This window comes from Cydia fagiglandana, chromosome 10 (assembly GCF_963556715.1).
Source record: "Cydia fagiglandana chromosome 10, ilCydFagi1.1, whole genome shotgun sequence".
NCBI lineage: Eukaryota > Metazoa > Arthropoda > Insecta > Lepidoptera > Tortricidae > Cydia > Cydia fagiglandana.
In genome coordinates, this window is record NC_085941.1 from 9,346,106 (window position 1) to 9,372,144 (window position 26,039).

Genomic DNA, 26,039 nt, shown 5'->3' on the forward strand with positions numbered 1-26,039 from the left:
CGTGAAATGTAATATCGGGCGGTTTGTTTTTATTATATGATGTGTTGTGACACCCATTCACTGTACAAACAACCATCTTTCCTGTAGTTTTTGATAGGTGTACACACACCGATTTGACTTTGAGTACTGCGACGGCCGTTGACGGCCGTTCGAATACGATGATACGAGTGTGACGAGACGTCGCACTTGAAATGGCTTCACTGGGGGTGTACGGACTAGGGATCTATGCCTTATAAATCTATGTTTTTAGATTAAGATGTTCTTTGGCTTTCATTCCATGCGGCCGGAGCCGCGGGCACAGCTAATTTTATTTTACTAGTACAGTGCCAACCACTTAAATAGCCTCACCTATATATTGTGAGTATTATAATTATACGTGATAATTTTTATCAATATATCTTAAATTTGAATTGTACGCCCTGACGTTTATCGAACGACACATTCACAAGTCCGAACTTGTCTGCGCGCGAAACGTCGTGGACGCAAAAGCTAATACGGGTCGTCCACATGAATAGCCTCAGTGTCAAAGAGCATATAATCACTACGTTGCTCAGTGTAACATAATTGTCCAAACCGTGCATTTATGTTTCGCTTTCAAATTTATTTTATTATGATTAGATAATACAGAAGGCATTCTATTAAGTACCTGCAGTAACGCGATAAACACAATGTTTTTGTGACTATAGGACGTGGCAAAAAACTTACAAGTTTATAAATTGAAAAGGTTAATTTTTATTTAACTCATAAATTATCCCATCGTGAGATAGCTAAAAAAATAGGTCGCAGCCCTAAAGTTATTAATAATTATGTTAAAAATAAGGAAAATTACGACCACCAGTATAAAGGACGCACAAAATTTGCCACTATGGATCGTGAACGTCGACTTATTTTACGCTCTGCTTCAAATTCCACCAAGACCGCCAGGCAGATAGCTAGTGAAATAAATACTAGAGGATCTCTCTCTACAGTTCGACGAATTATTAGAACATCATCCCACCTCAAATGAAAAAAATCATGAGTAAACCTCCTTTGCGCGAACAACATGTGGCGGATCGACTGTCTTTTGCCAAAAAGTACATGTGCTGGAAAACCGAGTGGCGAAATGTGATTTTTAATGATGAGAAAAAGTTTAATCTAGATGGTCCAGATGGATTTAAATATTATTTTCATGACCTAAGGAAAGATCCGAAAGTACTATCACGTCATCACTCAATTCTCGGATCGGTGATGGTTTGGGGAGCAATTTATTACTATGGTACTGTTGATTTAATAACGCTACGTCTTACGTAGGCGAACAACGCGCGAACGCGGCGCGGCGCGGCGCGGCGAAAGCGGCCGCCGCCGCGCCGCGCCGCGCCGCGCCGCCTGACATTCGCGTGCAAATCGCGCCGCACCGCGTTCGCAACGAGATCGCTTACGTAGGACACTTCTATGGGCATCAAAGGATTGATTTCGCCGCGCCGCGCCGCGCCGCGTTCGCGCGTTGTTCGCCTACGTAAGACGTAGCGTTATGGTAGATGGAAGACTAAATGCTGAAAAGTATTTAAATTTATTAATAGAGACAAAAAGTAAGATCAGAAAAGTAACAAGTAGAAAAAAAATGTTTTTTCAGCATGATAATGCTCCCATACACACGTCAGCCATAGTTACAAAGTCGTTTGAAGAAAACCAGATTGAAGTTCTAGATTGGCCATCCTTGTCTCCTGATCTGAACATCATGGAGAATGCCTGGGGTGGGCTGTCTCGGCAAGTTTATTACAACGGAAGCCAGTTTAGTAATAAAGAAGAACTGATTCAAGCTATTTACACTTTTTGGGATTCTGTGGACGTTAATTACATACATTCTTTATATGAATCACTACCTAATCATATTTTCGAATTAATAAGGTCTAATGGAAGGTATACAAAATATTAAACGAAAGAGTTTTAATAACTAAAAAGTATCCTTTAGCATGTGAGGCTATTCAAGTGGAAGGGCCAATTATTTATTTGACGTTATTTCTTAAAACTTTGATTAGATAACAATAAATATTTTATATACTATTACAAGGCTTCTTGTTTTATTTCATATTTAATGTTTAATGTATATCTCCTTTTATATTACTATGAGAAATATTAATTTTTTTGAGTGAGGCTATTCAAGTGGCTGGCACTGTATAAGTAAGTACCAGAACAAAATAACAAAATTAAAATACCGCAATATGTTTTTTACAACAGTGCCATCTATAGCTATCATAATGACACTATGATACTATGACAGTGACATCTGTTGTTCAATACAAATACCAACAACCAACAACGTCTCTTCCTCATAGGTTGGCGGCATTGAAATAAACCTAGATGTAAACGTGCCACTCAACAATACAACCAACCTTTACATTTGACGTATGAAACAACGTGGGAACCAACATAATAAAAATAGCCCAAGAAAGATACAATCGGCTAGTATGGCGGAATGGAAATAATTAGTAATAGCTGAACTATTCGGTGTATGGGACAGACAATAAATCTAGTGATTACGTCGACACATAATCCAAATAAATATATTACATTTAGGTATTTAAAAAAAAATGTAAAAATATAAAAAATCACAGAAAATTTGTAAAAAATATTAATAACATTTTTTAAATTAATACTCATAGAGAAATATTTGATTTATAACATTAAGCATGAATCACACAAAAAATAATTATGTATCCTACATTTAAAGTAAGTAACCTACGGTTATTATTAAATTCAGTATATTTCCGTCCTCAAAAATGGTAATAGGCTATTTTTTCTCTAATTATTTCCAAATTATAATAAGTACAAGCGTTGCAATTTAATCGTACACTAAATAATACCGTATGGTGGGTTTTATGGGGTTGTGCTTTAATTTCCTGGTTAAAAATGGTAATAGATCAATATCATATGGGATTTTCGTTATGAGTTCTCGATCGTCGAATACTGTAAAAATCGGCTTGAAATATGATTCATAACACAAAAAACCATCAAAAACGTTATCGTTGCTTTAAAATTGCCGCGCACGAGCCAGCGAGCTAACGCGATTGGTCGTTGCATGGAGCGGGCGGCGGAACGATGAAACTTCCCCCCGCCCCGAGCGCGAATATTTAAAAAAGTATTTAGTATATTTACTATTTACTCGGTCAAGACATATGTACCAGTGAAATTAAAAAATATGGGAGACTAGATTCGAACTACTTATCAGCTTTAATCTGGGCAAGAGTGCTGTAAATAAGAAAGTAAATTTTATATAATTGCAGGCTTTCCGTCTTTGCGTGCGCGTTAAATTTAATACAATAATAGGCCAATTATATTGGGCTATTATACCGAAACACACATAATTTGATAGCAGAAAAAGACGCGAAATTAAAATTTTCTTAGGGATTTCAAATCTTCGCGCCTATAAGTTTAAACCATTTAAGGTTTCAATAGCGGTCATTTAAGTACCACCCCTCACCACTAAAATGTAATTATCAAAAACGACAGTTGCTAATGTTCCCCAAAGTAAGCATTTCTAGTTATTGCTGCAATACAGTGGTACCGGGCACCTTACGACGCAAGGCCGAGCAGGAATCGCAAACCTTAAAATATTTGCACTAATTAATTGAGTTAGGATTTTGTTAGTACTCTTTAATTGAATAGCAAAAAATATAAGTTAAGTATTAGAAATACCGTTTTTACTCGATTTTTAACTAAGTAATTATTGTTAAACTTATTTTTACCGTGTGGTGTCGGTTAAAATTTCACTAAGTAACATCATTTATTTTGGCGACTAGGGCAATAAAAGTCGACACCATAACCAACAAATTAACAAACAACAAAAATTTGCAGTAATATTCCAAAACTCGACTGAACGCAAGCGCACCCGAACATGGAATGACTGACTAAAATGGCGGACCAAGTGTGCCACTCCCCTGACTCAGAGTCCTGTCATAAAACGTAAGGCCGTGGTATTCGTCAGGGGGTAGCTGAGCGGCGAGCGGTGAATGCAGGTAGCAATAAGGTGTTCAGTTACTGTTTTTATAATTTGAAATGACTTCGTTTCCAATGTAGAAATAATCAAACAGACTTTAGAAGCATTTAATATTTTATTTGTGGCCGTATAAATTATGTTTTGTAAATTAACTACAATTGTTCATATTTGTGGATAAAACAATATACATATATTTACTATATAATTCATACTAAATTAACATTAAAAAAATACATTATTTTTGACATAAAAATACATTGCGCGTATTTAGCTACTTAGCAAGCACTTTGTTTGATTATGATACCTGCAAGCAAGTAGTAAGTCTATGGCTCCATCCTATCCTGTACCACGATATACAAGCGATAACATTTTTGCGACAGTTTTGTATAGATAATGGGTTTGTCGCTAGAAAATTACGATATCGAGATAAAAGTCAGGTCTATGAGGGCTATTGAAACCTTAAATGGTTTTTACATACATGTTTTAAATTTGCCGCGCTTTTTCAAGTCATGCTGATTCACTATAGAATAGTAATCGAATTGGTTCAGATTTAACGTTCAATGCATATATTGCATATAAATAACATAATTTTGGACTATAGTTCGTATTTTTTAGCATTAGAAAGAACTCCGCAGAAGCAAGGGTGCAGTTTTTATCAGGCTCGTTAATTGTTAATAATTATTGAATTATCTAATGTAGCATGGTCAATACATATAATTTACTTCAAATTGTTATCGCTAAAAGTGCCAGATTTAGAACCACAAGCGAACTTCTGCGAAGTTCTTTCTAATGCTAAAAAAAACGGACTATAAGTACATACCTACATGACATCAGGCTATGGTTTGGCGCACCGTGTTACGCGCGCGCGCTAATGTGTTACGGCTGTTAAGTGGAGTCCAGACGGGATGATCAAATCGACCGATTTGATCAGAAATGAAATTGGGGTCAATCTCCAAATTAAGCAACAATTAAACAACTGTACCGATATTTGGAACCTCAGAATAATATTGAGAGTAGAGATGCACCGGATAGTGACATTAGTGACCCACTATCCGGCCGAATACCGGATATTAACTTTGCTAGATTTCAGAGTAAACAAATTGGATTTAAGAAACAGTCACGGTCATATTGTACTTACTCGTTTATTATTTCAAAACAATTTAAAAATCCACATCCACTCACTTGCACGCGTAGGTACCTACTCATTTCGAACATAGAAATGAGTCCGCGCCAACGTTCACCACGAAACAGGTTAAAACCTGCACAATGCGCACCTAAAAACCGAAATGTAGGTATTATTCCGCCGGCCGATGGTCAGGCCGAATACCCGGTATCCGACCAAACAACTATCCATTGCATCTCAAATTGAGAGTGGCAACACTGTCGTAGGTCGTATTGCTCCTTTCTAGCATATACGTCCCTCGCTCCTACACTCCCACCACACAGGCAGGTTGCTTTGTCAGTTATTCAAGGCAAATTTTCAAGTCATTGGCTTGCTGTTTTTCCATCTAGAAGGTCGTGAAGCTAAATTACTGGTGAGTTTTTGAATTTGTACCTCAGTTTAGCTGACTATATTGAAATAGTTATTTATTTTACAAGGGGGCAAAGTTATTGTTTAACCGCTCGTGCTAATATTGCGAGTATCAATATTCGAAACATGGAATCTTGAGCGTTGCGATGGTTTCAAAGCACGAGGGTTAAACAAAATTTGCCCCAATTGAAACACAAAATCTTTCACTACATCAACCTGAAGCAAATATTAAATGTAATAATCAAATACAAATGAATGTTATTAAATATTTATCATCCAAAATCATGATTTAAAAGTCAATTCTACCAGCAAACATAACAAAACAACTCAAAATTTGCATTTGATTACTTTGCCTCACTTGTGATTAAAATGTAAGTTTGCTCTTAGTTTTTGAAGTGCAAAGTAAGCCTTTCCGAGTTGGTGTGGTGAAAAACAGTTTCTAACGGCTTATGCCATGATATGACATGAAAGTGTTTTCAAAGGCTGCCTGCGTGCACCGTGGCTATGCCAATGAAAATACTGAAGTACATATCTTTAAAAACACATCGAGTTAGTAAAGCGTGCACGTGTTACCATTACATACTACATGAAGTCTCTTCTGAGTCTTGTTAGTTTAAATCTTTCTGTGTGTATAATAAGGTTTGAAATTTGAATACTTAAATGGTGAATGGCATACCCTTCAGTTTTCAAGTGATTTGTGTTTTCGAATACGAATGGTACGGCTAGTTAATACGCGTTACGTAGAACCTACGTATTAAGGTAGACTATGATATGGCGAGGAGGTTTCATCTGTCTAAGTATCTATCAGCAATTTGTCTTTTTATCCCGTTCAGGGTTAGTATAATATAGCAGAATGTGACATCCTGCGGATAAAGGTACCTTATGGCGATTGGCGCTTACGCTATTATTAACGCCGCTCCAATATTATTGCAACGCTATGCGGCATAAGCGCCAGCCGCCATAAGGTACCTTTATCGCGGGACGTCACAAATAAACTTTTAGTAATAAAAGTGCTGATAAAAAGAGATACAAGGTAACGAACAAACCTACATCCCATTGTGGGTTAGTACTTCGGCAATTCATAATTCATATACTTAAATTTGACTAGAAACAGAGAGAGATTAGCATGGCTCTGCGCAAGAATGACATACGAAATCGTGAAATATTTCACTCTTTATCTACCTACTTATTTCTTTCCAACTAGATGTTTGATTTTGAATAAAATATTTGTAAAAATGTAGGTAGGTACTTAAATAAATAATTTAGCAGGTACTTACTTACCTATAGCTTAAAAGATTAAGGAAAAGAACTTTTGCATGTAGTTGTTATTTTGGATTTAATTACACTTCACATATATATAATTTTTTATCTAAGTCTTTATTTAACATCTATAAAAATATGATCAAATTTTTAGGTAGGATATCCACAACGCAGGCTTCGTCAGGTGGTCACAAATGCAAATCATATATATAAAATCGAAAAACCAGAACGGGATAAAAAACGAGGGAAGAAGAGAGATGGCACCTTACAAATTTCTAAAAAAGTTTTTGACACGTTTCACGAATAAGACGCACGTATGATAAGAAAAAGCTGTTCTAATCTATTATCTAAATATGAGAATATAACTAGAGCATAAAAACTATCGCTTTCGATGCGTATTTAACTTACAATAAGCAAAAGAAATTTTCATAACATTCTTCATTTTACGACTATCGGCCATTTTCGGAAACTCTGTTGGTTTCGTTTCGATCTTCAAATAACCAAAATTATGTTTGTTATGTTGGTATGCAGTGATTTCGGCTTTTTTTACTCGAAGTAAAATAAAAAGTGCTGTCAATGTCAACCTTCGTAGCCCCCATACTAATGACTTCTGTCATATTACTAATAATTTGCATTTCGTTGTTTTAAATTTATTTTCGAGTTATATTATTCAGATGACTTTTATGGCTTCGGCAACCATTGCCATTCGTCCGGGGAACGGGCTGCCGAGAAAGCCCAAAAATAAAAAGTTGATACGTTAATATGAAGTCCATCAGTTCAAGGGATGACTTTAGAGATATAATCAATTCGGGAATTGTTTTCTCGCGTAATAAGATACGACTCGACCAGGTAAGATTTTTCTTCTTGCTGAAAGTCACCATCAGATATATCGGAGCGGATGAGGTATTCACAAATATCTGAACCATGTAAATTATGTATAATGTAATCAAAGTGTATATTCAGATATTTTTGAGCGACCTTGGTGGCTACGATATATATCTAATGGCGACTACACATTCATAAAGCAAATGTACAGTCAGTATGAAATAGATAGTGACGGCTAAAGTAGCCAAATATATCGTAATATAACTTTGTTGCCATAGAAATAATAAAAATGTGTTCCGATATATTTGGCGATATATTTGGGTATTGGAGAGACCAAAGCGGCTGAGCTTCCGTGGCTCGGACACAAAGAGAATGGGAGAGGATCGTGCCGAGAGCGTACTTGGGACAACGAAGTGGGAGACAGCCGATGGACGTCCTAGGTACCGCTGAAACGACGTAGTTGCTCTAGACCTGCCCAACCTCCGCCATGCTGACTGGCGAGAGCTATCGCAAGACCGAGAAACATGGCGTGATCTGGAGTCGGAGGCCAGGACTCACTTTGGGTCGTTGCATCACCGTAGCCGTAGTAAGTAATGTTAATATCCAGAAAGGGAAATGGGGACTACGTTTGTATGAAAAGGCGATTATCGATTTATGGGCGGTGATCGTCCATATTATTCTTAAGGCGGAAATTAATCTAATGAACGTTTTGGAACTAGGCTTATAAAAATAAAGAATAATTTTATGTTGAAACAAGTTGTTATAAATGTGACGTCCCACAGGTAAACGTACCTTATGGTGGTTGGCGCTTACGCTATTATTCGTTAATAATAGCATCGCTCCAATATTATTGCGGCGCTATGCGACGTAATCGGCAGCCGCCATAAAGTACCTTTTGCCGTGGAACGTCACAAATACCTACGTAGATGAAAAGATACAATCTTGCCTTTTATTCATCAAATCACATCATTTTTTGAGAAATTTGCGAATTAAGTTATCCAAGTAACGACTACAATTAAATAAGAAATGGGATATCACAGTTATAAACCCTGGCAAGGTTGCATATATATCCAACCCTGTCTGACTGTGTTATTAATTATTATGTACATAGTAATGTCGGCAGTTAAATAAACATAAGATAAACTCTATATTTCATTTACGCGAGCGGAGCCGCGGGCCCGTCTAGTTTATAGATATGTGTATATTATATATTTCGTCGTCTAGTACCCACAACACAAGCCTTATTGAGCTTACTGTGGGACTAGGTCAATCTGTGTAAAATTGTCCTATAGTATTTATTTATTTATTTAATGGCATATATACCTATGTTAATTATACAAAATGTACCTATCAAATTGTATACTTTACTAAATATCTCTCTCCTCATTGGTGTTACAATAAAGGGTGTACTACATTTATAATATAATGATATTACATACACATAATAAGTATATCTCTTCTTCTTCGTGGTCGTGACCTCATGTCTGAGGGACGTGACTCCTATGGGTTATTCTTCCTACCACTGCTCTCCAGGCCTCTCGATCTTCGGCCATCTGCATTGTTGCCTGGAGCGAAGTCTGGGTAATATTTTGTACCACATCTGACCATCTACTGGGTGCACGCCCTCTACTCCTTCGTCCGTCGACACTCCCGGTAATAATGCACCTTTCTAGCGTGTCCGTGCCGCGTCTGACTGTGTGGCCGAAGAATTTGAGGACTCTTTGGGTACAGATGGTGGATAGCCTTGTGGTGATATTGAGCTCCTTTAAGATAGACTCGTTTGTGCGGCGTTCAGTCCAAGATATATTCAGCATTCTGCGCCAGCACCACATCTCGAACGCGTCTATCCTTCTAAGTGCCCGGGCTTTCAGTGTCCAAGTCTCGGAAGCATACAGGAAGATTGAGAAGATTAGGGTATGCATGAGCTTTATCTTTGTTTTGCGGTTAATTCCTCGGTTCCTCCAGATCTTCTCAAGTCGCTTCACTGCTGCTTTTGCCATCTGACCTCGCCTGACTATCTCCTGATCACAGTCCCCGTCATCGCTAATTTGTGATCCTAAGTAAACAAACTTGCGTACTGAATCAAGGTCACGTAGCTCGTTGGTTCTCTGTGGATGGCCGCTCCGGTTGACAAACATCAGTTTGGTTTTACTTCGATTGATCAGAAGACCATATTCTGCGCTGATGCGATCAATCCGGTCCAGTATATCGGCGAGTTCAGCTTCCGTCGAGGCTATGATTGTGGTGTCATCAGCAAACCGCAGATTATTCAGGAGGTAGCCGCCAATGCGTATCCCGCCTTGCTGGTTCTCTAAAACCCTACGCATGATATGTTCACCGATTAGATTGAACACTTGCGGTGACAGGATACATCCTTGACGCACCCCGCGTTCCGATTGGAAAGGTTCAGACACACACTCCCCTATCCTCACCCTGGATCTACCACTGAGGTAGAGGTTTTGGACCAGAAAGGTTAGGTGATCTGGCACCCCCATTTCGCTCATCACCTCGAACATTTTCTTCCAGCTGATGCAGTCGAAGGCCTTTGCATAGTCTATGAAGCACATAGCGGCACTGATGTTATGTTCCCTACACTTTTCTATCACCAACCTAATGTTGAGGATTTGCTCCCGTGTCCCTCTTCCTCTCACAAAGCCTGCCTGTTCTTGTGGAATCTGTCTCGCTATAAAGGATTCCAGTCTTTTGTTCAGGATGTGTAGGAGAATAAGAAGAAGAATAAGTATATCATAGGATATGTATAATCACATTGGTTTGGCGTCTTCCCACCACCAGGCGATAACAAACATGCTTCAATATTATTCTTAGGTTCCGAATATCGGTACAGCTGTTTAATGACAGCGTTTACACAAAAATAAAACGCTAATTAAATAACTTACCATATTCGGAACTACAGATGCAACGGATAGTTGTTTGGCCGCATACAGGATACCGGATATACGGCCTGACCATAGGCCGAATATTCGGTATTCGGGCGCCGAATATTCGGCCGGCGGAAATATACCTACATTCCGATTTTTCAGGTGAGCATTGTGGAAGTTTTGCCCTGTTTCGTAATGAACTTTTGCACGGACTCATATAGGTCTATCACTACGAAATTAGTGCGCGAGCTAGTGAATGGAACGTTTAAATTGTTTTAAAATAATAATCGAGTACGATTATATTCCGATATCAAGCATAGTTACTATCCGGTATCCGGCCGGATATTAAAATAAGGGCGAGATAGGATACCGGATAATAACCGAATATCCGGTGCATCTCTATTCGGAACCTAAAGTTTTAATCCTGCATGGTGCACATAAGTATAATTTTGAGACAATGACTTGAAAATTTATCTTGTATAACTGACAAAGCAACCTGCCTGTGTGGTAGGAGTGTGGGGGAGAGAGGGACGTATATGCTAGAAAAAGACAATACGACCTAGGGGCTGTCCATAAATGACGTCATCTATTTTTGACGATTTTTGCCCCCTGCCCCAAATTTGAAATGACGTAATTTATGAATAGCCTCCTGTGACAGTGTTGCCACTCTCAATATTGTTCTTAGGTTCCGAATATGGTAAGTTATGTAATTAGCGTTTTATTTTTGTGTAAAACGTTGTCATTTTAAAGCCGTACTTTTGGCCTTATTACAAAGGAATAAGGTGCAAAAGTGTAAACATATCTTTGGCGTCGACTATTATTATACTATGTTATACTTATTAAGCCTCCTCCACACTCGTGCGCGAATCGCGGCGTGAAGCCGCGAACGCGAGTGTGGCGTCGATTTTCGCAGACAGCGAGAGGGGGCTTTCTGAAACTTAGGAACGTAAACTAGTTATGAATAGAAAGAGCACGAAGTAGTCAATATAATACGTTAGTTGAAAAAAAAAGTCTACAGACGCTTAGGCGCGAAAGGTTATTGTCTCATAGAAAATTTGAATTTCGCGCCTTTTTCTACTGACAAAGTTGTTGGATAGACTTTAATATAAAATTAAAGAGTGGGCCTACACACTTCGCTGTGACAGAATGTGAAAGTGTCACCAAAACTGTCAAATGACTACGATAATAAGTATCCCTGTTATAATGCCACTCCACACTATGCCATTCTGAAATTAAATAAAAACGATAGTCATGCGAAATTTTTATTTTTGTAGTGGGTCATAACGTTGACGACTGACGTGTATAATTTGAACATCAACCAATATTAAAATAATGTTGGAAATTATATCAGTTATTTTTAATTAGCTATCATTCACGCGCGCGTTCATTTCGCTCAGACTTGGCCGCACAAATATTTGGTGCGAGCGGGACGCCCGCGCACGTTCGAATTGGCCTGTCACTTGTAGCAACTTGTAGTTAAGTACATACTTACCTACATACTATCCACGCGTCCTTGGCACGAACTCCCGCCACCGCCCGCATTGAAACTGTACCCGCGCGCCGCAAGGAAATGTAATCCTTAGCATTAGCGCACAGAGTTCAAATTTGGTAGTTTCATTTAGCGAATTTGTTAAATTGCTCTTATTTATTACATTGACCATGTTTTAGTGTGATTGTGTATTGAATATCACTTTGAACGTTATCAGAACAAAGTCTGCTAGAAATTATATCTATAACCATTTTTTCTAGCACGTTTAAGGCGTAAATATATATAAAAGTGATACAAATAATATTGATGTTGGATTCTCGGATAAATAGCTTAATGAAGTAGTTTTATGGTAATTAAATCAAAGACTTAATTATAACTTTTTTTTTATATCAAGTTACGACGTATATCCGTGAGGTCCCGCAATTTATTGAATTAGTTATTTTTCGTGTAAATATTTTGACCGATTCCATTGTCGACTCATTATATATATTATTTTCGTCACGTTTACGAACTAAAAATACTATTACTATTTTTAACAAACAAGAACGGCTCTTTTTTTAAACTATTTTTTTTTACCTACTTCCGGAGGGAAAGTTGGTTGGATTCGAAAATAAAGTATCTTAAAATGATCTAAAGAACAGGAATAAAAAAAAAATTGCCTATTACTAATTAATGTTTAACGTAAGCGTATCTTTCTTGGGCTAAAAGGAAACGAAGAGGGTTGCTATTCCACAATTTTTTTACTAAAGGCAACATTTTATCAATCGACATTAAAAAAAGTTCATTCTTTCTAAATGAAATGAAATGTGGGATTTTTGCTGTGATATGTGGATATTTTGTCGTGAATCGTATTATTCTTACTTTTATGAAGTGCCAATCCAATCTATGAAGTGCTAATTCTATATGTTAAGAGTACCTTTAATATTTACTGTGTAAATAAATAAATTTTAGCCAAAATGTATTCCGGCAAAGATGCCGTGAACCCGTCATATCCCACGCAGTGGGCCTTGAATCCTACTGCGTATCAAAATGTAGATTCCAACTCTGTAGACTGGGCCGCATTAGCTCAACAATGGATAGCTATGAAAGAGGCAGCGGCCATAGTCGGCGTGCCAACGAAGACCGACATGGAAGAAGGCGAAGCACCCATGGAGGTGGAAAATCCCGACACAAACAGCGACGCGTCGGGGCCAGCTGACTGGAACACTAACTCTAACTCTTGGGGCAATAACTGGAATCAGTGGGGTAAGGCTTCTGATACTTGTCAGTCTCATATTTGTCCTTTAAAGTAAGTATAGATCGTTCAGGTAAATCTACAACTAACATAATATAAATCATCTCTCCATTCTTTGTTGTTTATTTATACTAGGATGTTGACATTGCATGGTATATATCTAACCCTTGATCCGGCTCAATGTGGATACTACTTTTAAGGTTTTCTCTGGATCCCAGCAAGTTATTTGTACTAATAAGGAACTTATTCAATAAACACAATTTTTACTAATCATAGGGCACTTCATAGAAACTGCAGGTATAGTACAATCTGCCACAAGAGAGCCAGATTACTGGAAAATTTGGTTTACAGGAAGTTAGAGCAAATCTGCATATTATCGATGTATTTTTTAGTGTGTTGTAGAAATACATTTTACTAAATATTTAAAAAAATTGCCATTTATAAAGAGATTAAAGAGCGAAAATGTTAGTGCACATAGTAAATTAGGGCATAGAATGATCATTTGTATCCCAATTTTAGTGCCAGATTACTTGGTACACCAGACCATGCCATTTTAAACATGCCAGTATGATGATGACCATGATTATTTTTAATATAAGTACAGTACCCCTAAACCCCTGATCCCCTGATCACCCCTGATAACCCCTGATGACTGAAACCCCTGATGGCCCTGGGCTCAAAGCCATTATAAGGAGATGTAACTCTTGACATAAGTGAAGTGATTTATATCTTTGCTGATGACGCTGAATGAATACACCCTAAAAAATTAAACAACAAAATTCCAAGCTTATAAAATTCTAAATTACTAATTAAAGTATTTTACAAACAGAATAGAAATCTAATTTCATATCATCAGTATATTTTGTAACATTTATAATTGAAGTTTCTTAGTACAGACAGTGATTTCACTCACCTTGAAGAAAATTAACTGGCTAGTTTTATGATCGCCTAGTGTTTTTGTTCTACAATGCAATACTGATAAACAAGAATGATGGAAACTAGACATTTTGTAGGAATTGAGTCTCCACTTGTTAGCACAATTTTCACAACTATCTACTCAAAGAACTAGTCTTAAAAAACCTGGCACCTACAGATTCAGGACAGAATAAGTCCATAGGCTCCTTCAAGGAGTGAGCAATTGTCATATTACTACAATTTTTAGGGTTCCATACCTCAAAAGGAAAAAAAATGGAACCCTTATAGGATCACTTTGTTGTCTGTCTGTCAAGATCCTTTATATTGGGAACGCGTGGAGATATCGAGTTGAAATTTAAATCATATACTCAGGTCTACAGTCCCGGCTTGAAGCTGTAAAAAATCAAACTTCTAAGTTAAAATAAAAGATATGGCCGTTTGTTTTACTATTTCTTGCTGTAACTGCACCTTCGATAAACTCTTTTAAAAACAAACTCGATGAACACTTTCGTAGACTACCAAACACAAGTGGACATTGATGTGCATGTTTTAGCTTTAAGCTGCCTGTGCATTCACATATAATCCATACTAATATTATAAATGCGAAAGTGTGTCTGTCTGTCTGTCTGTTACCTCTTCACGCTTAAACCGCTGAACGGATTTAGTTTAAATTTAGCATAGAGATAGTTTAAGCCATAGGATAGTTTTTATGTCAGAAGTCATCCCTAAAGAGGGTGAAAAGAGGGGTGGAAATGAGAAAATTAATGAAGTGCCTATTAATTGGTGTAAACGAAAGCATATCATGCTCGAATTGCTATTAGATTTTATCCAGGCACTGTACTTACTCTAGCTGCTGGTACCTACTAATTCCACGCAGACGAAGTCGCGGGCAAAAGCTAGTAATATATAATAATATAATAACTTATATATTTCCAGGATGGGGCAACATGCAGTCAGACGCTGCTATGATTCCAGGCATGATAGATGGCTACACTGTACCACCAGATGGCTCTACTGCAATGCCTGGGTAAACACATTTTGTTTACAATTATTTTATTAGGCCTGGATTATTTACCGGGTACTTTGTTCTACGCGTGATTGCTTCTTGCTGCAATTTGTCTATTAATTAAGAGATCATAGACAAGACCCATGATTTAAACTAAAAAATGTTTATTTATACTATGTGTATGTGTCTATGAAATGAAATAAATGTTGTTTCAAACTTCTGCTATACAGATACACAACAGCGGGCGTGGGAGCGCCGACGTTTCAGCACGGATACTGGACGGCGCCGCAGCCCGAGAACAACAACCGGAGCACCTCGCGTGACCGCACCAAGCGGAGCAACAGGGACTCCAAGTCATCGAGGAGCCACCGCTCGCATCGACCAAGGTACCTTCGTGGACAATCCTCATAGAACATTTTTGAAAATCAATATAGACTTATAGTAGCACAAGAGTCTTAAAAAAATCATGCCTGGGCAGGATTAGACAGGAATCCTGAGATTTTTCATTTACCTTATAAAAATTTATATTCTGCACCATAAAATGCATAAACTTCATCCCTTATAACTCAACTATAGTTTGTCAATGGTGTTGTTCGCCTAACTTTCTTCTAATGAGTGATTGTTTTCACCAAAGTTAGCCCCTACTATATATATAGACTTTCCCTAGAATATTTTTATTTTTTTAATTCTTACTGTATCCATAATAAAGTTAAAAGCTGCTGTACTAGTACTAAAGAGAGATAATAGGCTGTCATCACTTGTCCACGGCCCCTTGCTCAAAGCGACTTCTGCCAGGCGTGGCTCACTCCGCGATTTCGTCACTTTGCAACAGGTAGCTACAAGTACATCCGTCCCACACCAATTTTGGCGGCTAGCCATAAGCCGCGCATGGCGCTGTCGCCACCTAGCGGTCATATCTGTCCTGTTCGTAACAGACGCGTTTTGTTAGAGAGTGAATCTTCTGTACCTAGTACTATTATTTATTCTGTGCTTGTGGAGGGAACCATTGACAATGTTTAACCATTGTATATGTACAGGGAAAAGGCGCCACCTGTAGCACCGCCAGTGATAGAGCCGGTGATGGTCCCGGCGGTGGCGCCCACACCCACCATCGATGCGGCGAAACGAAGGCAGCTGCCCGCGTGGATTAGAGAAGGTATGTACACTCAAAACTCTACTCTGTGTCATATAGAATTATAGATGATAGATATACAATATCTAAGCGCTGGTGGCCTAGCGGTAAGACCGTGCGACTTTCAATCCTGAGGTCGCAGGTTCAAACCCCGGCTCGTACCAATGAGTTTTTCAGAAGTCGCTTTTCGGTGAAGGAAAACACCGTGAGAAAACCTGAATGAATATGATAATACATATGTATATGTAAATATTTTATTTGGCGATTGCAAAACACAATACATGGTACGATTATTCCACAGGTCTAGAAAAGATGGAGCGTGAAAAGCAGCGTGCGATCGAGCGCGAGCAAGAGAAGCAAGCGCGTGAAGAAGCAGAGAAGCAAAAGAAGCTTCTAGAAGAACAGGAACTCGAGCGGATGAAGGCCGAGGCGGAGGCCAGCGGGCAGCCGCTGCCGCCGCCTAAGAGCAAATTCGTATGTTCTATTACCTTCTGTTATAACCATTTAAACGCCATGCCTATTGTGTGCGGCACTTTATCGCGCATATTGTTGTTGTTGCCGCGCACTGGAATTTTATTTCTCTACGATTTTGTGTCTTGTCACAGTGATAATAATATGGAATCTCTAGCGATTTCATATTGCCGAAAAGGTTGCGAAATAATAGGTGCGAAATGACATATTTGTGAAATTTAAACCAAGTTGCACCAACCACATTTGACAGACTGATCAACGTCAGCCGGCGCTCCCCAGCGCTTTACTATGCAACTTTCCATACATAAAATTTTTGCGAACTCTTTAACGATACGAACAGTTTGGTGCAACCGACCCTAAGGGCCAGTTGCACCAACCACATTTGACAGACTGATCAACGTCAGCCAGCGCGTCCCGGCGCCTTACTATGAAACTTTCCATACATAAAAATTTAGCGAACTCTTTAACGATACGAACCGTTTGGTGCAACCGACCCTAAGTGTTTCGTTCCTAACACCCGGGCCCTCTACACCTTTACCCCATTAAAAGTTTCATACTTTCTCACAGGACACAGATTCGGAAGGCGAATCGGAAGAGAGGGAGGGCGCGGAGGCGCCGCCGCCGCCGCCGCCGCCGCCCGACCTCGGCGCGCCGCCCGCGCCCGCGCCCGCGCCGCCGCTCTACTCGCAGCCCGCGCCCGAGCCTCCGCAGCGCTCCAAGGAGGAGATCATGCAGGAAGTGGTTAGTGCTTACTACTCGGGGTGGTATTCCACCTGCCTAATTTCTTTGTCCTAAGTGTATTTCGTCTCACATTTTGCTTAATGGGTAAGTGGGACGCGATAACATTGGACCAAGATATTGGACAGATGGAATACCGCCCTCAGGCCGCAACGAGTACGAGGGTTGCACTGAAAATGTCGGGAATAGAGAATACTGTCGCATCTAGACAGTCAATCTTTATTTTAATGCATACTTAATCTCAAACTGACCACGCATATAAATTTTCTTTTGAAAGTAATCATTCTGTAATGCACACGGCTCATAATCCCAAAGTCCTTTTTGTATGGCGATTTTGGAGCCTTAGTGGTTTTGTATGAAATTCGTGGAGTAGCCAACGGAATTGAAGTTTTTTTACATATATATATAATATATAATATTTTTTTACTGTTGTCATATGAATATTTAGGAATGTCGAAATCTGCCGATATGCAACTTTTTTGGCAGTCTTTTTAATTAACAGCACAAATGCGATTTTAATTTTTGACGTCGCTTTGGAATGACATGCTTCTTTAAGATCATCTATGGGATAAAATGAAAGTGACTTTCATATTTAATTTTAACCGCAAACGAGCGTACGATGAACTCTAGTTCATAAAAAAATAACAGAAGCCCATTGTAACTTTTATTTGTTCGCTGAGGGCATATTGAAAACCGTTTAAAAATTTGATCGGAAAAATCACTTTGCCAAAAATTCAAATAATGTTCGACATACAATTTTCAAATTGCCAGTAATTCTTAAATACAAATGACAACCAAATGAAATATACCTTAAAAGTTTTATAAAGAGTTACATTTTTATAAATTATATGCCTCTTTCTATTATGTTATTTCTAAGTGTCCCATTCCCGAATATTTCAGTGCGACCCTCGTATGGTGTCGTTCCACAATAAGCCACGGACTGACGCACCCGACCGTCTACGCAGCTACCGCTCGCGCCACCCCGCTTGAACGACGCGATCTAATGTATAGAATTGAATGAGCCTGTTCTGAATGGTGGCGTGCGTCCTATCTGCAGCCTTAGGAGCTCCATTACACTTTTTGAAAGTCAGTTTTAATCGAATCAAAAGGCTACAAAATGTAGTAGATCGAAACCTTATCAAAGCAATCTCATTAATTGAACTGTCTCAACACACAGCAGTAATTTTTGTTTTTAATTTGTCCTTAGTTGGTAAAGAATATTAAACTAAAATATATAGATAATGCATAAAAAAAAACGGCTATACACAAAACCGTCAGCGCCATTTTAAATTCACAATTCTCATCTCCATATTCTTTATTATTAATTCATTCATCATTCGTTCCATTTGCTGCTTCATAAAATGTGAAACTTAATCGAGAAACCAAAATACTCAAAACTTGTGTCTATAGATGCTGACAGTTCGGCGTTCACTCACTGAGATCCTACTTGAAGTGACCGACCACGAGATTCATATGGTGAGCCAAGAAGAGTTGGCCCGGTATAACGCCGCACAAGGTATTTCCACTATCCACCATATTGCCTTACCGGCCGGAAGACATTGTCATATACAACGAGTGCACTGATAGTGATATACTTACTTACTGTGATCAAGAAACTGTGATGTGCTAAACTGTGCCCTATTTTTATACCTAATAAAGTCTTATTTCAGATACAGATGAATACATGTGGTGTGTGTGATTAATATTGGTTTTATTTATATGGTAAAAGCGTCGCGTCTCAACGCCATCAAAGCTAGCAAGTCCAAGGCGCTCGCTGCTATCGCTAGTGGTCTTGGTGAGTTACTTTCTTGTGGAATTTATATACGGACTTTCTCGCAAACTGAAAATGTTGCACATACCTTAATATCTAAGCACTGTTTATGTTTAAGCATGTAACAATCTCCTAATCTTGAAGTTTGCCAGATTGTTACGTAAACCGTTTATGATGGTTTTGTCAAATTTATGAATACTTGTTACAGTAACAAGCAATGCAGTTGTTAACATTTAACCTCGCAGTATGTGTACCTACGTAATTTATTTTTACCATCCGCGAAAGGACGCGAGTGTTTTTCATCGCTGGTGCTGAACTTTCCTATGGAATTATGTTGAAAGTCGGTTCCGTTATGACCTACACGGTGAATGGTATACCTACTGCCACCTTTACACATATGAAAGTCGCACTAGTAATAAATATTATTTATGTTCATAAAATATTTTAAAAGCAAGATTATTTATAAAAGTAATGACGTAACCATCATAGCGCCAGGTGACCTTTTCTTTTCAGAAATTCTTCGTCAAAATTTTAAATTTTGTATTGTCCTTGGCAATACAGTTTAATTTGACAATGTTTAAATACATTGTCTTTTATGGATTTATTGGTAAGAAACGAATAAATTATTTTCGATGTTAAATTATTTGTAAGCGTGCCTGTTATACCTATATTTACTAGTAATGGTAATTTCTAAATAAAATACTGGCCTCTGATTTATCATTCGAAAGATCCGATAGTATCTTAAAGCTAAAATGACGTGCAACAACGCAATTTATAAAAAAAATACAAGAACAAAATACTGCAAACTACATCAAAACAATAAGGACAAGACATAGATTAGAAATAAAGATAGAGTTTAATTCCTGTCTTGCCTTGCAATCTTATGTTTTCGCTAATGCTAACACTTTTTTTAGGAATCTGAAATATTATATAGCACTAAATAATAATAACCGTCGTCGGTAATAGTGACTGTCCCAACTTAAAATGAAATGAAAGTAGTGCTAGGAATCATAACTGCATATGTTCGTGTAATTTCGATCCATACCGTGACTCGGGTAGCCGTTTGTCGTATGCAGTGTTAGACGTCATTTTAGCTCGACTTGTACTATATCATCTTCTGTGTCCGGACGCAATGTTACCGGTGTGTGTGTGCGCAGGGCTGGGCGCGTACGAGAGCAGCAGCGAGGACAGCGGCGACGAGCAGCGGGACGAGCTCACGGACCAGCAGTTGCAGGTGAACATTACCGTCTCAGTTACAGCGACGCCATGTCACCGGTGTGCGTGTGCGCAGGGCTAGGCGCGTACGAGAGCAGCAGCGAGGACAGCGGCGACGAGCAGCGGGACGAGCTCACGGACCAGCAGTTGCAAGTGAACATTACAGTCTCGGTTACAGCGACGCCATGACACCGGTGTGCGTGTGCGCAGAGCTGGGCGCGTACGAGAGCAGCGAGGACAGCGGCGACGAGCAGCGGGACGAGCTCACGGACCAGCAGTTGCAGGTGAACATTACCGTCTCAGTTACAGCGACGCCATGACACCGGTGTGCGTGTGCGCAGAGCTGGGCGCGTACGAGAGCAGCGAGTACAGCGGCGACGAGCAGTGGGACGAGCTCACGGACCAGTAGTTGCAGGTGAACATTACCGTCTCGGTTACAGCGACGCCATGTCACCGGTGTGTGTGTGCGCAGGGCTGGGCGCGTACGAGAGCAGCAGCGAGGACAGCGGCGGCGAGCAGCGGGACGAGCTCACGGACCAGCAGTTGCAGGTGAACATTACCGTCTCGGTTACAGCGACGCCATGTCACCGGTGTGTGTGTGCGCAGGGCTGGGCGCGTACGAGAGCAGCAGCGAGGACAGCGGCGGCGAGCAGCAGGACGAGTTCACGGACCAGCAGTTGCAGGTGAACATTACCGTCTCAGTTACAGCGACGCCATGTCACCGGTGTGTGTGTGCGCAGGGCTGGGCGCGTACGAGAGCATTTCTACACCATTTTACACTACAGAACTATTAGAACCGGAATAGATGTTAGCTGCTCCCGAATTTAAAGCATAGACATTGTATGTATGTCACTTTATTGCACGTAAACAGGTTTAAATAAAACGGACAAAAACAAAACAAGATCAGAAGTCGCAGATTAGGAAATCGAATGTATGAAGACTACAGAAAAATTGACAATGACTTTATCTCACAGGACATAATCAAGCGCAAGCGAGTGGAGTTCGAGCGGACGTCGCGCGAGATCGAGGCCGAGGTGCGACGGGCGGAGCTCGGCGAAGCATCGCCGCCCGCCACCCCGGAGCCGCACACACGTAAGGCCACGGACTGGACGCAACCGGCAAATCAAGGCCTTCACGAGTCGAACGCTTAAATCACAATGAACTTGGATTCCTCAAATTAAACCACCTCTTAATGACTACTCCGTTCCCAAATTGCTTTCCATGTAACTCGTTCGAGACGTTAAGTTCAAGAAATAAATGCTGAGCGCAATTTACTTTACTGCTACACAAATAGATTTAGTATATACTAAGTTATTTCCAATCCAGGTGCGTCAGCGACGCCGCCACCCGTGGACAGCGACACGCCAGAAAAGCCCCCGGAACGTCGCATGTCCAGAGACAAGAAAAACAACCACAAATCCGTAGACAAGGTCGATGGAGTCCGGAAACTGAACATTATTCTAGAGGAGAAACCAAAGAAGTCGAGCAAACGCGAGCGCACTCCGAGCCCGCCCAAAAACAACAAGGAGCGCTCTTCCTCGCCATCCAGCGATTCAGAAGAAGACTCTTCCAGCTCCAGCGAATCGTCTTCCCCTAGCGAACCCGAAATCAAAGTAGAAACCAAACCCAAAAAGCGCAAACGATCCTCCTCCAAAGACTCCAGGCACAAATCAAAGAAACAAAAGAAGGAAAAGTCTCACAAGTCAGAGAAGGACGACAGAGACCGCCACTCCAGAACGAAACACTACGACGATTATGAGGAGAAATCTAGATCTAAACGAAACGACTACGACAAGTACAAACGGAGTAGGGATTACGACAGACACAAGGATAAATATAGGGATGAGTCCGACGAGGAAAGGCCTCGGAAGAGGTCGAAGCGGTCGCGGTCGACGAGCTACCGGTCGCGGGACCGGTCGGAGGACCGGCGGCGGGAGAAGAGGTCGTACGACCGAAGCAGCTCCAAACGCGACCGCGAGCACGACAAGTACGATAGGTATGAGCGGTATAGGGACGACCGACGGCGCGATCGCAGCCGCAGCCGCTCCCGACACCGCCGATGAACCCACCGACGCTACAGGTTGTATTTCTTTTCTATTATTTAGATTAAGCACACGGTGTATACCCGATAAGTGCCACTAATTAGCGTAAAAGATAACGAATAGTTTTTAACACTAGTTTTAACTGCGCTTTTTTCGTGCCTTCTTTTAATTAAACCTTCTATTTAGTTATACTTTACACTTTTAAGCGGAATCATGTCCAATGTAGGAATAAAGTACTGTAAACATGCCAGAAACACAATGATATTGCAATCATATATTTCACGATAATGATAACTATAAAAATAATAGATTTTAAAGATAAGATTGACATGAACTTGATGCGACTTATGATTGTGTTTCTGGCATACCACATTGCGAAAAGGCTGTGATATATTATTTTTATTTTTTTCTCTTGCAGGTGGTGATTAGGGCTTGCTTCAGGTGTATATAGTATTTGTGTATAATATTTTAAGTGCACTAGCTTTGTTGCATTACCTTTATTCCAATAAATCTAAAAGTAAACAAAACTTGTTTTATTTATATACTTTAATACTTATGACTATAATTGGGCGTCACACTTGCGGTTGCAACCATGGTGGCGTGCTGCAAACTCAAAATTTGCATCTTAATTTTTAATTAGGCACTTTGCCACTCTTGTGGATAAAATGCCACATTCTAATTATTATTAAAGATTATAACAACCTTTAAGAAGAAGAGAATTATAGAGCTAAAATTATTGTAGTATCTTCAAAATATGTAGGGTGGGTATTTATGTTAAATATATGAGATGAGGATTTTTCATTTCTTTAACCCATTGACCGCCACAGACTGCTGTAGACGTCATCGGAAAGGGCGCCAACGACGGCCACAGCCGTCTTCTCCAATTCAATAGGAATTTACGCGAGACTCCGTAAAGTTCAATTTCGCTTAAATAATCGCTATCGCCTGGCGTCCGGGGCACGGCATATTCGCGCGCCGTCTGGCGTTCAAAGGGTTAAAGAAACGTGCCCTTTATTTTGACTGGTCAGGAAAACGGGATATAGAAAAAAAAAACAATGTGTTATTAAGCTTTTATATTTGGCTATTTATGTCCTCCCAGACGTATCCGTCGACGGCTACACCCGGACAAATCAGTATCAGAGGGCCTACCGCGAACCACGTTCGTGTTGTCTCCCTGTCACACTTACGTACGAATTTACAAGTGCGACAGAGAGGCAAAACGTCGAACGTAGTTCGCGGTAGGCCCTCTGGTATTCATTAAAGCCTGACGTGCATGGGCTCGAACGTGACGAGTTTTGTTTTAAACTTCCGGCCGCAAGACATGCTGTAAAGCTCGCCATTCGAGTCGTAAGTGTATGTGTAGGAGGGCTTGGGTCGAGATTTTCGAATCTGAGGGGCTACCGCGAGAGCAAGATCTTCGAGGCGTGCACTTTCGAAGTCGTTGAGACCTATGTTGACCGCAGTTCGCCAGTCCGATCTCCGAGTGGCAAGCTCCTCCCACGACTCACACGATATGCCATATACACGATATATATTTTGTTAATATAGTGTGCTATTTATATGTGGAAACATAAAATTGGTTGCTGAACTTATTTATATCACAGTTGATACAAAATTAAGTCTAAGTCATATGTAAGTAGTGTTCACTGAAAATAACAAGTCCTAACCAAACTAACGATTTTATTTGAAACTTACAAAAGTTACAAACATTACCTTCTTCAAGATAAGTAGATACCTACCAATTTAATTATTAATGTTGTTGTTTGACTTGGTAACAATACTTAGTGTACTCAAGTTGGAAATAGTAAAACGCTAATAGGACTAATAAATAATAATACATACCAACATACAACAAATAGTACACAGTAACCATCAGATATTTTTGAACACTGGAGATTACAATAGCTCAGGGGTTCCCAAGTTCGCCACGGCGTACAGTTTGGAAACCCCTGCCATAGCTAATACAGCTGTATAAAATTATTAATTTTATATTGTTATTTATTTAGGTACTATTGAACTCTCCAAAATGACTTAGTAAATGCACATTAACTTAGTGTTACTGACAATAAGGCCATGCATTGTTGTTTAAAATAGTCTTCTAATAATTTAACTTGTTATCATAATTTGTGATATTATTTCAATTACTATACGGGATGTTAAAATAATAAATAATTACCTAACCATAACACTTAGGCCTAGCACTATAAGTTACAAGGTTTCATTTACCAAACCTTTGATCACATTTATTATACTTGTACAGAGCACCTATATAACTCTTAACATTTACACTATGGTCTAAAGATAACTGTATAAATTCTGTAAGCCTAATTTGCCATGGTAGAAAACCACTTGTGCGGCACACTGGTCCTGTATAAATAACTAAATCTGGGTCTGGAATGGAAGGGTACATGAGGTTAAGTCTATAATTCAATTCTTCTACCGTGAGTTCTTTGTGGTTTTCTATACTACCCTCTGCCGCAATATGACTCACACACTGCGCAATTTTGGGTCTTCCGTCGTAAGAATTAAATATGTTGACAATCACTGTGTGTGCATTCACACCATTGGTATAACCATTTAAATCTGGTTTATTTGCCCATTTAATATAGCCGGGAACACCTTTCTTCTGCTGTTCAATCTTATGAAACAGTTTCTCCTCATCTTGCTTTAGATTACCTGCAAAAAAATATGAGCATGTAATATTTAACTCTTTTTATTTTTTATTTATTTCACTTAGCAACTATTCTTACAGGTTAACCGTAAAATGTATGTGTAAATAACATAATATATGGAGTAAGTTAAACATCTGATTTAGACGAAAGTTAACACCAACTGAGCAAACAGAAATGATAAATTGTGGAACGGATCTGAGCTAATAGTTAAGTACTTTTGGTTGTTAGCAAGGAATAGATAATGTAATGGATTTTTAAATCATTTGAATCCTGCTAAATGTACAAGTATTACATAGTTTTAGGTGATGATTTTGTTAGTAATTTGTTAACAACAGTTCTTTATTTTTACTAATTGTTCTAACAAACTTGATAACAACCAATACTCAAGGTTATTAGATTAGACAATTGCATCATAACAGTGGATTAAAAGATAGATTACTATTGGATACATAATGGTTAGATCTATGTTTACCTGTGACGTCATACAAGCTGACGTACGGTATCCCGGCCACGAGACTCCAGATCACAACGCGTGCTAGATCGCTGAGAGAGTGATACTCCGTGTGGGCCAGCACAACCAGATGATGCAACTTCTTTCTCAATCTTGGCACATGTTCCATGACAATACTGATGTCCCTCTTCGTCAGCTCACACGTTGGTAAATCATCCCTCTTAGTCCAAAATTGGTGATAAACATTCTGAACAGCAACAAGTACGTTTACAATCAAATGTACGAGAAATAAAAGAAATTCTCCTAACAATCTCGACAGCATATTCGATGCATTAACTTGGGCCCTTTAAATAAATGTTAACCACTTGTTTTATTTGATCATTTTAATATTTTCGCGAAATTTTCGGCAAAATTGGACAGATCAGGGAGCCA

General features: G+C 39.4%; 2 protein-coding genes and 1 non-coding gene across 4 annotated transcripts; 2 read left to right on the forward strand and 1 right to left on the reverse strand.

Moving 5' to 3' along the window:
• Window positions 1–6,573: 6,573 nt before the first annotated feature.
• Window positions 6,574–6,684, forward strand: LOC134668439 (U6 spliceosomal RNA). Its single transcript, XR_010098776.1, has one exon. It is a non-coding gene; the product is annotated as a U6 spliceosomal RNA (small nuclear RNA).
• A 6,045-nt stretch (window positions 6,685–12,729) lies between these two features.
• On the forward strand, window positions 12,730–23,011 carry LOC134667837 (arginine/serine-rich protein PNISR-like). Of its 2 annotated transcripts, XM_063525223.1 has the most exons (12): window positions 12,730–13,205; window positions 15,046–15,136; window positions 15,346–15,501; window positions 16,153–16,271; window positions 16,549–16,721; window positions 17,286–17,459; window positions 18,867–18,972; window positions 19,186–19,251; window positions 20,385–20,461; window positions 21,417–21,534; window positions 21,769–22,522; window positions 22,903–23,011. In XM_063525223.1, the coding sequence occupies exons 1-11, from the start codon at window positions 12,917–12,919 to the stop codon at window positions 22,503–22,505; spliced, it is 2,106 nt and encodes a 701-aa protein (XP_063381293.1). In that variant the 5' UTR covers window positions 12,730–12,916; the 3' UTR covers window positions 22,506–22,522; window positions 22,903–23,011. The 2 variants fall into 2 exon arrangements, with proteins under 2 accessions (XP_063381293.1, XP_063381292.1); XM_063525222.1 differs by having other exon boundaries at window positions 21,769–23,011.
• A 605-nt stretch (window positions 23,012–23,616) lies between these two features.
• On the reverse strand, window positions 23,617–26,025 carry LOC134667838 (dehydrodolichyl diphosphate synthase complex subunit nus1). Its single transcript, XM_063525224.1, has 2 exons — window positions 25,629–26,025; window positions 23,617–25,160 (listed from the first exon to the last, which is right to left on the reverse strand). The coding sequence occupies exons 1-2, from the start codon at window positions 25,927–25,929 to the stop codon at window positions 24,703–24,705; spliced, it is 759 nt and encodes a 252-aa protein (XP_063381294.1). The 5' UTR covers window positions 25,930–26,025; the 3' UTR covers window positions 23,617–24,702.
• Between the last annotated feature and the right edge of the window lie 14 nt (window positions 26,026–26,039).